The following is an 18,398-nucleotide window of genomic DNA, read 5'->3' as shown; positions in this document are numbered from 1 at the left end:
TCAAAAGGGCCCTCGAGAGCTTCACAAGCAGTGTGCAGAGTAGACCATTAGGTAAGATAACATTTATATTATTTGATTCTTCTCAAAGCAAAGCTTTGTTATGAGAACATATGCATGAAAGGAGATTGTATTTGTGTTATTTTTTTATAATATATGTTATTTTTTATAATATATTGCCAGTGGTGTAATCTAGCATGCTTTACCCTGTGCTGGACATCCTGGTTAGGCGAGGCACAATGGATAGCTTAAAAAACTGTGTTTAACACTAACATTATGCATCCCTGCCCATTTTAAGTGGGTATACTCATCATGCCTTCAGTGTGTCTTGAACAACCACACATAAAAGGTTGCCCATATTATATTGATATTTTTTGATATTTTATTGATTTATTTGTCTAAATGCATACTTTACTGTAGATATATTTATGAGTGAAGTTACCAACACAATAGATAAAGAAACAGTGTTTAACACTAACATTATGCATTTGTAAGTGGGTATGCTGACATCTTTTTACTGGATAAAGTGTGAACATGTGCATCACGTAGACTACAGTGCATATTGTATGTAGTTCTCTGCAAACCTATGGTGGCATCATGCCTTCAGTGTGCATATTGTATGTAGTTCTCTGCAAACCAATGGTGGCATCATGCCTTCATTGTGCATATTGTATGTAGTTCTCAGCAAACCTATGGTGGCATCACCATAGGTCTTTGTAAGGAAATGTTCTATTTTGTCTTTATTATTTTGTCAGAATGCACCAGAATGCTTCATTTGTATGGGAAAATCACAAAAAAATCTTCGGGGTTGCCCCCAGACCCCCCTTCAGGGGTTTGGTTTACAAACTTTCAGCCCCCTCCTAAATAAAATTCACCAGCCGCCACTGTCCATACTTGAGTAATGAATGTGAATACTTTTGACACCTCTGTCAAAACGCCACCTCAAGCGTTTTATTAGCCGTTTTTGTCATGATCTTGTCTTGTTTTGGTATCGGTCTTCTTTCTCCCCATGTCAGGTTTCCCTCCTGTGTGATTACTGCTCCCTCCCCTAATGTGTTTCAGCTGTTACTCGTTGCGTGCCCTGTGTGTTTGGTATTTAAGCCTTTTTCTTTCCATTGTTCCTTGTCGGATCATTTTATTTTGTGGTGAGTTGTGTCCTGTGTGTTCCCTGTGTTACCTGTGTTACCCGCGTCACCCGTGTTCCTTGCCTTTTGAGTTAATAAATTATCCTTTTCTTTGAACTGTCTGCGATTGGGTCCTACCTGCCTGCCTGCCACCCGCTAACCCTGACAGAATGATCCGACCATCATTAGACCCAGCGGACGCTCTTTTTGTTGGAGGCTGTGTTGGGGCGTACGTGAAGCGCTGTTGCTTCAAGTCGTGTCGCCTTACGGACTATCAGAGTGAGGGCGCTGAGTTTGGAGTGCCATCCGGTTCAACATTTCTCTCCAGCCCCTGAGCTTACTCCGGTCCCCGAGCCCTGTCTCGTTCCTGAACTCTACCTTGCCTTCCAGAGGGGTCCCGCCTTCTGAACCTTACAGAAGGGGTCCGCCCTCTACCTTGCCTTCCAGAGGGGTGCCGCCTTCTAAACCTTCCAGAAGGGGCCCGCCCTCTACCTTCCCTTCCAGAGGGGTCCCGCCTTCTAAACCTTCCAGAAGGGGTCCGCCGTCTACCTTGCCTTCCAGAGGGGTCCCGCCTTCTACACCTTCCAGAAGGGGCCCGCCCTCTACCTTGCCTTCCAGAGGGGTCTCGCCTTCTACACCTTCCAGAAGGGGCCCGCCCTCTACCTTACCTTCTAGAGGGGTCCCGCCTTCCAGACATTCCAGAAGGGGCCCGCCTTCTACCTGGCCTTCTCGAGGGGTTCCGCCTTCCAAACCTTCCAGACCTTCCAGAAGGGGCCCGCCCTCTACCTCGCCTTCCTCCAGAAGGGACCCGCCCTCTAGCTCGCCTTCGTCTTCGCCGATGCCGGCCACCTGTGGGTTTTCGCCGTTGCAGGCCTCCAGGATTGAAGGCCTCCAGAAATGTATTTATTTATTTTTTCCTCCTCCTGGCTCCCCTCCACCCACCCTATTTGGATTTGACTTTCTTTTGTCGTGGGTCGCCTGGAAGTCGACCCTTGACGGGGGGGTACTGTCATGATCTTGTCTTGTTTTGGTGTGTTACCCTTTTTTACTTTAGTATCGGTCTTGTTTCTCCCCATGTCAGGTTTCCCTCCTGTGTGATTACTGCTCCCTCCCCTAATGTGTTTCAGCTGTTACTCGTTGCGTGCCCTGTGTGTTTGGTATTTAAGCCCTTGTCTTTCCCTTGTTCCTTGTCGGATCATTTTAGTTTGTGGTGAGTTGTGTCCTGTGTGTTCCCTGTGTTACCCGCGTCACCCGTGTTCCTTGCCTTTTGAGTTACCGTATTTTCCGCACTATAAGGTGCACTTAAAAGCTTTTAATTTTCTCAAACGACAGTGCGCCTTATAATCCGGAGTGCCTTATATATGGCGAACACGCGATCACTTAGGCCCCGTCCACACGGAGCCGAAACGGGCAAAAACGATCCGATTTAGTTTTATGCGGTTCAGGGTTATCTCCGTAAAGACAGTCATTTCTAAACCGCATCGAGCTGTTGCAACGCTGTAGTAAATATTCAAGGCGCTGGTTCTCCACAGAAAAAAGAGGAGCGCATCAAGCCTGCGCACTGTATACAAACATTCAGTCACGAGGAGATTCAACCTTTTAAATTGAGCAGAAATACTTTTTAATGTACAGTTAGTAATTACATTTATCGAGGGGCTTTATTTAAAGCTACAAAAAGAATACAAATAAGATAATAAATAAAAAATTCAACGCAACTCTGACGTCCCCCAGCTGGTGGGGGGCTAATGCCATCAAGTGTTTCAGACGTCCACACGAATCCTAACACGAAACCGCATAGGTCCGGATAAATTTGAAACCACCTCCGAGGGTGGTTTCAGAAATGTGCGGTTTCGGGCACCGGATTCGCCGGCTCCGTCTGAAAATAGGTCATGAAATAGGGCGTAGCCATAGACCCATGATGCAGAAGCATATCGCTCCTTGATGTTGCCCTGCGCCTAGGGTTGCCACCTTTCAGAAATGAAAATAAGGGACATCCACCGCGGGCCCGACTCCTGTGGAGCGGGGCGCCCGCAGCAGTGGTTTGTTTTATTTTGTGCTGGTGTTTTTAGTAAAGGGTTGATCAAGAAAGCAATTCGTCATACTTAAAGCTTGAAATGCTTTATTACCACATAACATTCTCTTATAAAGTGCAGTCAATTAAATCTTGAATGAAATCTCTGTGTGGCGTGTGCAACAATGAACTTTTAAAAATATAAACTAAATAAACTGAGAACTTCATGTAACTTTTTAAGTTACATTAAGTAACATTTGTATGAAAAAAAACGGTACAAATAAACAACAAAAACGTCTGTAAAAAAAGAAAGTGCAAAACATTACTCCATCCCTCAACATTACTCCTCCCCTCAAAACTGTTACTTATTTTTCCAGGTGTACTTCGTGTTACTCCTTGCAGCACTGAGTAACTCTGTATTTCAAAGCGCTGTTGTAAAACTCTGAACAGGACTAATCAAAGTTGAGAGTGATCAGGAGCACACTTCTCATGAGCTCTGTGGAGCACCTGTTCCTGCAGTCACTCCATTTGTTGGCCATTCTGGAGAAGACCCTTTCCACACATCCAGTGGATGCTGAGATGCTCAGGATGTGGCTGGTGATAGACAGCATATTAGGCAGGTCAGCTACTTGAAAGAAAGCCACCCACCTGGCAGCCACACCTTTGGATTTCCATTCATCTTCAGCATCTTCTTTGAGCCTCTTAAGAATGGGTTTTGCTGTGGAGCATTCATCATAAAGTTCATCCATGTTGACTTTATGGATGAGGTTGAGCTTGGTGGTCACCCTCTCAATGTCACTAAAGGTCATGGTGCCATGGCGCAGAGAGAGAGGTTGCAGTGAGAACAACCAGTTGTCTTCTGAAAAGTTGAACCATTTCTCAACATATGAGAGTGCTGTGTTGAGAAATGCAGTAAAATCTGCCCTTGCCATGTCTGCATCACGTGGACGGAGACGGTGCAGCTTCAATTTAGTTAAGTAGCCATAGAACTGGTCATCTCGTCTCTATGTGAGCTTTTGCTTGAAGTTATCCATGATGGAATATAACTCAACACAGGTGGTTTCATCACTCTCCAGCTTCTTTACAACTTCCTCAAAGAGAGAGAGGATATTATTGCAGAAAAGAAGGTAAACCTCCACAATGTCTCTATCTTCCTCAGTTGAGTCCTCACTGAGCTTTAACAATGTTCGAAGTCATTTGGGACATTCCCCCCCCAGGCTGATGAAGTACGATATCAGTGCAATCCAGGTTTGCATTAGCCGGCTGATGGCTGGATTAAGGGAGAGCCACCTGGTTGTGACATGTCACAGAATTTCCTGGAACTCAACATCACAAAACCTACAAAACTCTTTGAGTGATTCTCTTCGTTTGGCAGATGTGGAAAAGAAGGCATAGACCTTCAGCACAACATTTTCCACATCTACAGTGAGCTGGTCAAGAGCATGCACAATATGGGCATGGCAGTTTCCTTGCAGCAGATCTTTTTGTTTCTTCTTCAAGTTGGTGAAGACAGAGTTGTGAATTCCATAATTCACATTTGTATTGTCTGCACTAAATGCTGTCACTTGATCAAACGATAAGCCACATTTGTCAAGCGACTGCTCTATGAGAGCTACAATCCCAGCAGCGGACTCATCTGCATTTTAATGAAATCCAGCATTTTGTTGGTGACCCCGCATTCTGGACTGAAGTATTGAACAGCCAGGGGGAACATCTTCCTGTTGCCTTTATTTGATGCATCTGTCTGAATGGAAAATGGGAGGGGTTTATCTGATGTTAGGGCCTTGAGAACATCAGCCACTGCCTTTGGAGCAAGGACATCTTTAACCACTGCCTCTGCCTTTGTTCTCCCTATAGTTTTTTTTTACAATTTTTTGAATCTGGGAGAATCTTTTGATTCCGTTTATGTGCACAGTCAGCACTGTTGTTGTAGCTGAGGTTGTGTCTGACTGTGTGGTACACCTGTGTCACCTCAGCTGTGGTAACCTAGAGGGGAGGAGTGGGATGACATATTGTTGATTAAATTGAACATTTGTCTGCTGCCTGTCTTATGACTTGAAAAGAAGTCAGGTCATCCTAACAGTTAAACCACACTAATAATATAATTGATGTAATGATCACTGAACACTGCATTCCTCAAAAATATAAACATTTTGACACAGAATACACAGAAAGCTCTAGAATAAACGTTTTCTTTTAACAAATGTATTTATTTATTTATTAACTGTTAATCCATTAGTATGATTTGTTCTTTAAATGGGCATATATAATATTTATATTGGCTACTACTACTGTATATTAAATAAATGGTCGTTCATTCGACTTTTAAAACTCAACATCCTAAACAATCAATCAAACCACAACAGTTTACTAAAATAGGCTCTGCCCATGCACTACGATGTTCTGGCAAAAGCACAACCAGATAGGAAATCAATCACAACATAATGTCCCATACCGTGTCAATCTCAGGAGATGATTGGGGTATGAAGAACTGTGACACTGACGCTTGGGTCTTCTATGATCATTTGTGTCTGCAGTGTTGCTTTCCTGTTGCATGCTGTCCGATGTCAGACAGCCCACCGTGCGCCACTGAAAACACTCGCCGACATATTTTACAATTTGCCTTGCAAACATCTCCACTGACGCTGTCCAGCCAAGGATGCGCCTCTTCCCACTCACGTCTGTACTTCTGCAAGCGTTTACGCTTTTGAGGACGTGGTGGAGTATCGGGTGTAGTGGACATTTTTAAAAGGCGCGGGTTTTGTGAGCAGCGTCGGTGTGTGGTGTCTGTCACTAGGCAACCGTGACCACCACACGCATGCGCAGACACACAGAGGACCGGAGCGGGTCCTGCGTAGATCCCGCCGCGACAATTTTGCTCTCCTTAGTATATTCCCTGTGCTTTGTTTTGATCATTATTGTTAGATTTTGTATTTGTGTGTGTGACATACATGTGTATTGGACATTTATGGAAATACGGAACAAATCGCGTCCCGTATTGGTTCAATACGGGACGCAACATTTAATTGCCAAATATGGGACGATTCCGTATTTTACGGGACGGGTGGCAACCCTACCTGCGCCACTGAGCAGTTTACATAGGAATGAATAGGCGCCATTTTGGAATCCGTTGTCCATTCTATAATACGTCCATGGAATCCTCCCCTCTTACACTTCCTATTTACTTCTATGCAAAAATCGTCATATTGCGTCATCTTAAACAGGAAGTGTTGGAGATCGATACGGATCTCTCCAGTCTCTCCAGAAAATAAGGGAATGATGCCTGACCATTGAAAAATATGAGTGGGTTTCTAACGATACAAAGCTTAATGGAAATGGGTGAAGTTTCCCTTCAAGTCTTTCTTGTGTTAGGCGCACATGGCTAATTTGCATACGTGCACAGGATTGGCTGGCTCCGCAAGGCAAATAATATAACATATTAAATTATCTTTCTATCTGTCTATCTATCAACGCATGGGTCTAGTTTTAATGTGATATATTTTGTGTATGTCCAGTCAGACTTGTTGTCTCCCTTGTTCTGTGTAGTCTTGTAGGCTATACTGTGGGAGCCGAATCCCTAAATGAATTCCCGACATGTAGTTTGATATTAATAAAGACTTGACTAGGCTATTTATCTATCTAGGCTATTAGTCAACAATTATTCGCCAAAGGCGAAGTGAATAGTGGGGAATAGCCCCCGAGACCGAAGGTTTATTTGTTGTTATCAGCTGACATTTTGCGATGAAAACAATATCAGGTTTGAGATGTCAATCATGGGATATTGCCCAATATCCCGAAATAGCGAACCAATCAAATTGCGCCATTTAATGAGGTTCACGTGTAGCATATACTAACTATATATAATATCTATGTATTTATCTACGTATCTGCTGAACACTCTCTGTCTCTACTCTCAAGGGTCTCAATGCGGCTGTGGTCCGTGTCTCCAACGTGACGTCATGCAATGCATTCTGGGGGAAATGAGAATCAATAGCAAACCGCTAAAATAGTACCTAGTTTTTCGTATAACATTCCGTTTTGTGATACCTAACAACATTAAATACAAAAACTGTTTAAATCTTAAATACCAACAAGCCAATTGCACAAATTCGTTGGAAAATAAACCCTGCAACACGGCCTTATAGTTCCATGTATTAATATGAAATATGTTTAGGGGAAACATTCTGGGCACTTTTGGGCGGGTTCTTCTGACGTCGACCGAAGCACCGCCCAGCGATTGACGCCGCGGTCGGCAGCGGCAGCAGCCGCTTTTGAAAACGCCTGGCTCTTAACCGTGCTGAACCCTCCAGCTGCGAGGCGGTAATAAGGGCGGTTGCTGCACGGCGACGTGCAAGCACTTGAAAGTTTCAACAAGGGGAAAGCTGAGCGGTAGGGCAAAATATGTGCGCGTTCACGTGGGCGGCAACCGCTTCCTGGTCTACAGCCGCTTTCGTTACCGCCTCCCCTCTGCTGCCCTTCCCTCATTGAAATGAATGGAGGCGGAATTAGAAAAGATAAACATTGACTATTGAACACATTCTTGATCCGTAATAAAGCTGTCCGAAAGCAACACTATGCAGTCCAGGGCGGCAGAGTGGCAAACAAGTGAAGTTTAAGCGAAAGCGAGTGGCCCGACTCATCAAGCAATCTGTATTCCTTCGTTAAGTTTCACTAGTCTCGCAAAGCCAGACCAAACTACAGCAAGTAGAAGGTCTGGAACCACGCTACCTCGAGCCTTCTATCCGTGGGGAAACTAGGCGGGCCTGTTTTTATTTCTTTAAACCAATCAATCTTCTAGGGCGGGGCTAAACCCGGGAAGCAGCAGCGGTGTCCATGCAAAATAGTGCCGGGGGGAAATGCCAGCAACCGGAAGGGGAGGAGTGGCGGTGAAATCCGACGCTGGGCAATAGACGCTGTCCATTTCCGATCAGCCAGACTAAGGCCCCGTCCACACGAAGCCGATTTCATGGCGAATCCGCAAAGGTCTCGTACGGTTCGGCCTTCCGTCCACACGAAGCCGGCGAATCCGCTGACCGAAACCGTAAACTTCTGAAACCACCCTCGGAGGTGGTTTCAAATCTACCCGGTTTCGTTTTTGGATTCGTGTGGACGCCTGAAACCGACTGAAACCAGAGAATGTCTAATATGAGGAGAATGGGCACTCGCTGGCTAGTTCCGGTTTTCTGGACTGGTTGCAGTAATAAACTCTGTCCACGCGGGGCGCTCGCAGGCGAGTCCAGAATGAATGGGATCCTCAGAATCCACTTTTCTCACGATGTAATTTTTTGTCAAGTAATTTGAAAGTTGCGTTCAAAAGGAGGGGCTAAGATAATAAACTCAGATGAATATTGCATTTTTTAAGGTAACGTATCTGTTCTAAAAAGGCGTTAAAAACATGCGATGACGTCAAACATTGTCATACTGTCAGAGGTACTGCTTTACGGCAGTTTCTTAAGCACTTCGGCACTTCCGCATTACCTCCAACACCAGTGCCGTGTTCCAATACCCGTACTTCCATGAGTATACTTAAAGGAAGTATACTATCCGTGAGTACGAGTACGTTAATTTTTCAGATGCGAGTGCTGTTCCAAATCGAGTACTCCATGGTGCACTAACCGGAAATTACGATCACGACTGCCGCTGCGGCTCCTCCCCCGCAATAAACATCCCGCTTTCAACGGTGAACTCTTTACGCCTAGCAGTTATAAAAACTACAAAATGACTATTAATGCAGGCTAGGTGGAAAATGCGCCGACTTTGGCTCAGCCTGGCTCCACCTCTTCCGCTACGTAGCTAAGATGGCTGCCGTTGAGTACGGAAAATATCCTTCGATCCACACTTCACGATCAGCCCGTTTTGAGTACGACATCCGGGTCCTTGAAGTATATACTTCTTTTCGCCGGATCTGAATTGGAACGTACTACGTACTCAAAATTTGGCTAGTAAGTACGGATAGTACGGGTATTGGAACACGGCACAGCTGTTGGAGGTAAGGCTTTTTTTTGGCTTAATACACTATGCCGCGTTTCCACTGCAGGGTGCGGAACGGATCGGATCGCAAAGGGGCGGTAGGGAGGGGGCAGTATAGCCCAGCTCAGTTCCAAGGTCGCGTTTCCACTGCCGACAGTACCCTTGGTGGTAGGCCGGATGTCAATCGCCGCGGCAGCTACGTAAACATCGTAAACAACGTCTTCCTCCGCAAGAATGCAGACGAACGTCTCCACCTCCTTGTTCGCCCAAGCAAGCTTTTTACGCGACATGTTAATTGTAAAGAATAATACCTCGAGGCTACTGTTTGTTTGTTTTTATCCCCACGTCACCCGGAAGTGACGATTCTGTCGACCAATCAACGGAGGGGGGGTGTAGCTAGAATTCCAGGGTACCCTTTCAGGCGTCTGGTCTCGTTTTGGGTACCGCAACGGAGGAGTCCCTAGAATGGGGTCGGAACGGGTACGGCAAAGTCCGGGTCACGCCCACTTTTGGCGGTGGAAACGCGATCCGACCCGCACCTTTGCGATCCGATCCGTTCCGCACCCTGCAGTGGAAATGCGCCTCTAGTTACAGAGTTTTAGTGAGCTAATGTAAAAAAAAGAAATGCGCGAATGTTTTACATATGTATGTTATTTACAGAGTGTATTTTTAAATCCTCACTAGTGCCGATGATAAAGCTTTTTTTTTAGTAACGATTATGAGCTATTTCTTTCTCCTGAAATAGAAACCTGGATTAGAGTCATAATTTTAACACTGCATCAACTTAGTTTACATCAGTAAACAATCTCCTAGAGAGCAGTGCTCTGTTGTACTCCTCCTCATGCCTCTTCCTTTCTTGATCTCTACAGTTGGACCTTGATGCTGTGACAACGGACAAGTCTTCTTCCTCTGTCCTTTTTCTCTGCCTCTGTTCAGTATGTTCAGTGTTGTTAAATCATTTTTTTTTATTTATTATTTACTATTAGTTACTGTTCTTATTGTGTTCTTGTTAGTGTGATGTTTGAATGATGTTTGCAATGTTGGTATAATGTTTGTATAATTACTGTTATACAACTGTTACTGTTTCAATGTGACCCAGACCATATGTTCAATGGCTTAAAACAAAACCATCTGTAAAGATCAGTGAATGCATAGAAAGTGGTGTAGATGGTTTTCCCTCTGTGCAAGGTCATTAGCCCAAGTCCTACAAAAAAATAACGACTGTAATAGTAGATGTTTATCGTTAACTAACAATTTGTAATGAACAATCGGTTAAGGTAAGTTAAGTGCTTGAGTCTCGACACTTTAGAGAATGCCTAGCGCGTAACTTGAATAAGCCATGTGCGATTTTACCCGGGCTCCAGCGCAACTTTCCTTACCAGGTGCAGCCTCAGGTAGCCTAGGACCATTCATACAGGAGCAAGCAAGAACGTTACCTTTTTCTGTCCTTGGGAAACGAAAATACGGACAATCCTTTTCCACTGTTAGAGCAGTTTATCATTGCACATTTACGAGGCATTTCTTTTTTAAACTATCTTTATTTTCGAAAAATAGATAATGACAGATGAAATGATAGTGAGCGGGACATTGACTGTATTATTTAAGGTGGTCATACCGTAGGCCTACCTACCATGTATATAACACATTGAACATTGAACACAAGAAATGGAAGAAATTCCCTTATGCCCATGTACTTTCACCATACATAACTATATAAAAAATAAAAGGGCCTGCAGGAAAATATAAATACAGTACGCAAAAAATTAACTTAGACGGAATGCTTCTGATCGTGCTTCAGCTTCAGATGCCGTCAAGAGGGGTCTCTGGTCGTAATCAGTCGCAAGTCTGTCCCTGACCAATCAGCATTCATTAGCAGAAGGCTAGCGTGTACGGCCAACAACGGCCCAAACTGTAAGAAATCGAAAGGACATAAGTACTCATTCATTCGACTTTTGAACTATAATCTATATTGAACTTGCGGAATCTACAATAAAATTTGCGATATTTCAACAACAAGCAGGTGAAAGAGACATATTTAGCCGTCTAGCCCCATAGACTCCCATTCATTCTTCACCCGCGATCACACCCAGTGGATGTCTAATGGAACTACAACCAAGATCGGTACAATGGGGCGTATAGGAAGTGCCCAGGCTCTTCGTAGACGGGCTCTGACCCAGTGTTTCCCATACATAGACCATTGTGTGGCGCGGCGCCACAGAATCAACATCGAGCGCCACGAATTGATTCTGTCTTTTCTTTTTTTTTCTTTTTTTTTATAACGCGATTTGGAAATCTAAAAATCGTTCCGTCCATTCATCTCTGCATAGCACTCGTTCCCCCTGTCATTCTCACACACACACACACACACACACACACACACACACACACACACACACACACACACACACACACACACACACACACACACACACACACACACACACACAGAGCGAGAACGACGATGCTAACACATGAACCCACCGATGTCACCCGTCGCTTAGCAACCGGACTCGCTGGGGTTGTTAAGTTACCGGACTACTGAAACTACTACGGAGTGATAATAACAAAGACGTGAATCAGGCAATAAATCCAATTTCCTTGACAGCGGTAAGGTTCGGTGTGCATTAAAGTACAGACGGAGTGGACCAATTGCGAACTACTGCAGCTGCTCCAAGTTAAACCCCAAACTAATCGGAATAAGTATTTATAGCGGACTACACCACCAATTCTATTCCGCATAGAATTCTATTCCGAACCGATTGAGGCGTATATATATATATGATACTTTTCTATTCCGATTGAGCTGTTCTTCCACATCTATGCAAATCAGATGTGTCCGCATGTAAACGCGGAGTTACATGCACACTCTGCGCCGCCGCCCCACCGCCGCCGCCCCCACCCCCCCCCCCCGCACCACACATTGGTCCTTGGTCTGTGGGAAACACTGCTGACCCCATAGATATATATATTAACTAGATGCCCTACGGCGGCGTCTAGAACGTCACTCTAGGCCGCCATCTTACCACAGTAAAGCTTTCTGGTGGAATCTATTGTAGCGGACGTAAGTCTGTGATCTGCACAAACGCTAATACTCTTATCTTGCTGAAATCTTGACGGATTTACAAACGGTTTGGTTTCTTACAAACGTTATTAACGTGGTTATAATTCTAGATGCTTGAACATGTTTAAATTGTAGCTTTTCTCTTTGAAAAACGACTTAATCGTGCAGCTTAGTTGTGTATCACGGGTAGGCTACTAGCTACCCAGTAATTTTACATCGATGGGAGAGGCAGAATTGCTATTTTCAATATAATTTAAGTTGAACATGATTACACTGAAGTTGCACATGATTTCCAATCGGGTTTGTTTGTCTTACATTATGAATTCTACAGGAAATTGCTGACAATTGAAGATGCCAGACTTTTGTGCCGCCTACGGATGCGTTAATCTACGAACTGTCGAAACGAGAACCCGTGGGATCACCTTTCACCTGTAGGATATTACAATATTACGACTACGATAATCGTTAGTTACTTAGTGGAAGTATATACAATACAGGTCCTGTTACACAGGAACAGCGGGGCTAGTATGACATAATAGTATTGCTAGATTGTTGTTGACACAAGGCTTTTTAGAATATGTTTGTTAACACAATCACTGAATGGTATTTTGGACACCTTTTTATTGTTTTTAGTGTGGTTAATCTTAAATACTGATTGAAACTGTTGACAATAATTACTATATCTGGGTGCATTTCTCACTTTATTAAGGTTTCCCAAAGCCAGAGCGATGCGGATAAAGTGGGAAATTGCAGTTCTGGAGGAACTGAAGGAGAAAGATCTCATCAACGAAGAGCTGAAAGAGAAGCTTGATTGATTTCTATTCAGGTAAAATAAAAATATCACATTAAATATTTTGGGTATTTTATGTTATTTGTTGACTTCCTAGTTACCATTAAAAGGAGACCTACTTGAATGACTTTTTCTAATTGAATTTCAGATCTTCCGGTTCATCTCCTGTCGAGGCAGGGCGTAGAGTACACCAAGGACCAGAGAGATTTTGCCCTTACGCTCCATCTGCATGGTCCAAAGGCAAATCACTACCTGAGAGATACTCTGCACATTCACCTGCCACATCCCAGTTCATTGCAAAGGTATTCTTCATGATGTCTAATTTTACACTGAATTACATTAAGCACTACAGACAATATTATTCAGTGTGTCCACCATAGGGATGCTTGTGTTAGTGGTTAAATGGCTACGTGGAATATCTTCTTTTTATTTATACAAGGTGGCTGAGCTCTCTTGATGCCAGACCTGGTCTCAATAAAATGATGTTGGACATGCTGGAAAGACGGCGTCAGGAAGATGAGGTCAAATACGGAAGTGTCACTCTGATGCTGGATGCCATGTACATCAAAAAACACGTCCAACATGATCCTCAGACACAAACAATGTTTGGATATGTGGACATGGGGGATCGACTGAATGAGACTGACATAGCTTCCGAGGTTCTTGTGTTTATGGTGGTTGGGCTTCAAGGTTATTGGAAAGCTCCAATTGCATATTATTTGACCAAGTCCCTCACACCAGAATCACAGAAAGTGTTAGTAGAACATGCACTAGAAGAGCTGCATCATCGTCAAATAAGGGTGGTGTGCATGACAATGGATGGTCATGCAACGAATATCTGTATGTGCACCCAACTTGGGTACGATTTAAAAGCAGACCCCTGTAAGCCCTTCAAGACCCATTTCCAACATCCAGTATCCCATGACAATGTTTTTGTTATGATGGATGCTTGCCACATGCTGAAGCTGACACGCAATATGTTGCAGGTACATGCTCATTATTGCCTATTTTTTCTGACTGTTCTGCTTTTTATACATTTTGATTTTATTTACATAATTCTGCAGAATATGGTGCTTTACAGTTGGCGTGAAAAAAATAATCTGGTTCTGCAGGCATACAGCCCAATTAGAAGCATAACTGGCAGTATCAATTGGAAGTACATAGTTCAGCTGAACAATGTCCAAAAGAAAAGTGGACTACATGCTGCCAACCGAGTCACAGATAAGCATGTGAACTTTGCCAATCAGAAGATGAAGGTATGTTATCATGATGATTTATGTATAGAGGGCCGCAATAGAAATAGGCTCTAAGGCTTTATTGTGTTTTTTAATGTGCTCTTCATTTCTCCTTCTAAACTCAATCAAGGCCTCCCTGGCTGCTCAGACTTTGAGTAACTCTGTGGCAGTGGCGCTCCGCACCTTGCAGGACGTAGGCTATGCAGAGTTCAAAGATTATGAGGCTACTTCTGAATTAATTAAGGTAATGCAGCTAGGATTTGCATCATTGACCAAAAACATTTCCCAACATTCTAGGCCTACTGTTAACTTCTTACCAACATTTGAGTGATTAATTGCTTTAACCCCTTTTTTTCCCCTTTTAACACCCACCCTCCCTTTGTAGTTGATATGTTGGTCAGCTATCCCAAAGCAGAACATTTTGGCATCAGGAACGATTCAATAATTACGACCCTCCTCAAATTCAACACTATGCAAGAACTTGGTTAAAACTATACCTACCTCATACTTTCCTCAAAAACACCCTTATTGTTACATCTCCGATTAACAGGTTTAAAGCAATGCAGAAATATACATTTTAAAATCATAGCCACAGAGAAAATGGAGAGAAATCAAACTATGCCTCATACTTGGGTGTTTACTATCTGATACCTGTTGACACTAAGTTATAGTGATGATTTAAGTGCTTTCAGTTAATTTAGATATTTGTTTATAGATAACAGACAAGCTGTTTGACATCTTGAACGGTCGCAATCCCAGAGCCAAAGGGTTCAAAGCCCCCCTTGGTTCCAGGAATTGGACAAGCACCAGGGAGTTCTTGATAAAAGCCAGGGGGTACTTGCTCACTTTGAAGATGGAGGATGGCAAACCCCTTTACCGAACAAAGAGGTCTTTTAAAATAGTGACAATTAGTGATGCACTTACACCATTTGTAGTCGCCAATACCCAGTACAAATTCTTAATTCTAATTCTTAATTCTAATTAAATTATCGTGTGCTCAATTAGAAAATAAGGGTTTATTTTATTATTCGTTAGATGTATACAAGTAGTCAATTTACAAATCATTAAATTATCTAAGGTAAAACTCTACTGGTTTCAGTGCATCCCTCAAGTCCATGATATAAGTTCAACAGATGCTCTGTTCTCTTGTTTATCTACAGTGTTCTGTGTCTTCTGCATCGAGTTCAGATGCTCTGTCCTCCTGTCTGCATCAAGTTCATAAGATGCTCTGTCCTGTAAGATGTTCTGTCCTGTCTGCATCGAGTTCATGAGATGCTCTTTTCTGTTCATGTATTGCATGCATGTTACGTTGTGAATTGATTCAAGAAGGTTTTAGTGTCCTAAAAGTACTTTTAAGGATCCTAAACCGTACACAGATTATACTTTAAGGTCAGGGATGCAAACTAGTCAGCTTTAACCCCCCCCCCCCCCCCCCCCCCAAATGTGGCAATGAAGTGAATTGTTTGAAATGTGGATTTGTGTCTGCCCTGAGAAGTGCTGCTCTGGGAGCATTCACTATTTTCACCCTATACTGTTAGTTTGCTTCCCTGCTTTCTTGTGTCCTGTTTTGGCAGAATCATCGTAGCAATACAATATTTGCTTTTGAAGGTTCCTCTCTGTCCTGGGCTTCGTCATAAACATTGACACGTTGATGTCTATGGTTCCTGTGCTGCTTGAAGGATAGCGATATGTCCTGACCTACAAATTCAGCCAGGACCATTTGGAACTTCTCTTTAACTCCATCAGAGCATCCGGTAGGTTTCAAAATTATTTTTTACCAGCCGCAACACTAACGCCTCGTTACGCCTCCGACCAAAAGTCCATTCATTCCTATGTGATTCTCCATAATGTCCGTTTTTCCTCCGAGACTCCTCCCCTCCGTAAAATTTTTGTCCGGTATGTCCGTAATATACGTTCAAATTTTTTTACTTTCGCCGTCGTTTTACAGAGATACCGTATGAAAGTTTTTATGTTTTTCACAAAACATGTAAGTACCTGGCAGGCCAAACACCTCGCCGATCTCTTTCCAAGCCTGGTTGGTTTTGTTTTTATATATGTCGATCCTCATGTTCCAAAGTACCGGTCTCCTAAAAACGGCCATTATCATACGTTCCCCCATCTTTTAGGCTGTCCCTAAATAAATTCATGTCTGTACGTAAAACACTAGCGACCCTTTCCGTAAATTTACGGAAGCACGCATACGAAAAACATACGTATGTGGAAACGAGGCGTTAGTGACAAAGTTTCAGCAAATGCTTGGATTGTTTTCAGTTTTTCGGTCCATATGTTTTTGTTTTTTTTCCATTTTTGGTAAAACATTTTAAAGCATATATTGAATATCTGTGTAATATACTCGTATATCTTGTGTTTTTTTAAAGGTGGCTGGAATAACAACCCTAATGCCGGCCAGTTCAAATACATCTTCAGAAAGCTGATGGCCCAGTGTGGAGTTGTTAAACCATGCGGAGGCAATGTGACTGCACAGGATGAGACAGAGTCCCTATCAGCGGTCATCGACACCTCTACAAGCCTGTCAGCTGTAGATATGTCCTCTCTAGCAGGAGAAGATCTTCCATCCCCGTTTGCTGACATTCCTGCCCTAGTACATGACCACAGCTACCTTCCCGTCCGCTATGATGGTCTTGTGGACAACGCTCTCGTGTACATTTCAGGTATAGGCTGACTGAAAGTCGATATATATATATATAACTGATAATGCCAGTAGTCAACTCTGTAAGAGAACAATCTTGACAGTCCAAAAAAAGAAATGTCTCCTTAATTTCCCCACGCATATTATCATAAGTTATGATATTATACTAACCCAAATTTCAGGATTTGTTGTGAGACGGGCTCTGAAGAAGCTGTCCTGTGATGTCTGCCGTGCCAGCCTGGTGACAGACGCTGCATCTGCCATCAAGGACCAGAGCTACCACCTGCTGTGTCTAAGAAACAATGGAGGCCTGGTGATTCCATCAGAGGGCACAGTGAGGGTCGTCAGGGCAGCAGAGTGGGTCATTCGCCAGGCATCAGCTAGTTTCAGACGATCACAGCCCATCAAACTGCTAGAGGTCTTGTACATTGTACGTAAGAGGATCGGGTCAGAGGATGTGTTTGTGCTCAGGGAGCACATCGGCGACACGCAGTATGGCATAGACAGCCGCCACCATACGCTGCTAACACTAGTTGTGTCCTTGTTTTTTAAGCTAAGTCTACACCACATCGCTAAAATGACTACACTAAGCTTACAGAGCAACAACATGCGACAGAAGCTCAATAAAACAGTCCTTTTCAAAGGGCATTAGCCCAATGTTACAACCCTGGTGGGTCTCTCTGTGGGCCCGCCCATTTTTGCTGCCTCTCTCCACCCCCCCCCCCTTCCCGTGAGGATGGACACTGGGGTTTCATCGGCCCTCACCCCCCCCCCCTTCCCGTGAGGATGGACACTGGGGTTTCATCGGCCCTCACCCCCCCCCCCTTCCCGTGAGGATGGACACTGGGGTTTCAGCGGCCCTCACCCCCCCCCTTCCCCTGAGGATGGACACTGGGGTTTCAGCGGCCTTCAGTGTGCATACTGTATATAGTTCTCTCCTATGGTGGCATCATTCCTTCAGTGTGCATATTGTATATAGTTCTCTCCTATGGTGGCATCATGCCTTCAGTGTGCATATTGTATATAGTTCTCTCCTATGGTGGCATCATGCCTTCAGTGTGTTTATTGTATATAGTTCTCTGCAAACCTATGGTGGCATCATGCCTTCAGTGTGTATATTGTATATAGTTCTCTGCAAACCTATGGTGGCATCATGCCTTCAGTGTGTCTTGAGCAGCCACAAAGGTTGCACATATTATATTCATATTTTATCGTATTTGTCTAAATGCATACTTGACTGTAGATAGATTTGAGTGAAGTTACCAACACAATAGATTGCCGAGTTTTAGTAGCCCATATATTGGGCAAAATAACATGAATACCTTGTGCATGTGTGTATTTATTGCACCTATCTGTTGTTTAATGTTAATTTCATATGAAAACACATCGTTATAATTACATAAATACATTATATTTGTAAAGTAATGCAATAGATACATGTTCGGATGCTCAACTCCGGTTTATTAACTCCCGCGTGTCTCACTCATATCCGTAATACTGACCTCCCGTATAACCCCCAGTATATGTGCAAGCACATTAACTACCGTATATGACAATATG

At 43.6% G+C, this 18,398-nt stretch overlaps 1 protein-coding gene and 1 long non-coding RNA gene across 2 annotated transcripts; both read left to right on the top strand.

The window, feature by feature from the left end:
* The first annotated feature begins 13,100 nt into the window (after window positions 1-13,100).
* On the top strand, window positions 13,101-15,482 carry LOC132465625 (uncharacterized). The gene is made up of 3 exons (XR_009527641.1): window positions 13,101-13,255; window positions 13,393-13,939; window positions 14,066-15,482. It is a non-coding gene; the product is annotated as an uncharacterized LOC132465625 (long non-coding RNA).
* Window positions 15,483-16,427: 945 nt separating this feature from the next.
* On the top strand, window positions 16,428-17,490 carry LOC132466508 (uncharacterized). Its single transcript, XM_060063759.1, has 2 exons — window positions 16,428-16,860; window positions 17,021-17,490. The coding sequence occupies exons 1-2, from the start codon at window positions 16,623-16,625 to the stop codon at window positions 17,488-17,490; spliced, it is 708 nt and encodes a 235-aa protein (XP_059919742.1). The 5' UTR covers window positions 16,428-16,622.
* The last annotated feature ends 908 nt before the right edge of the window (window positions 17,491-18,398 follow it).

This window comes from Gadus macrocephalus, chromosome 10 (genome assembly GCF_031168955.1).
Source record: "Gadus macrocephalus chromosome 10, ASM3116895v1".
Taxonomy (NCBI): domain Eukaryota; kingdom Metazoa; phylum Chordata; class Actinopteri; order Gadiformes; family Gadidae; genus Gadus; species Gadus macrocephalus.
This window is presented reverse-complemented; position numbering and strand designations above follow the sequence as displayed.

Coding starts and splice junctions, on each gene's coding strand:
- LOC132466508 (XM_060063759.1), top strand. CDS start 16,623: ATGGCCCAGTGTGGAGTTGTTAAACCATGCGGAGGCAATGTGACTGCA. Junction 16,861..17,020: donor CGCTCTCGTGTACATTTCAG/GTATAGGCTGAC, acceptor CCCAAATTTCAG/GATTTGTTGTGAGACGGGCT.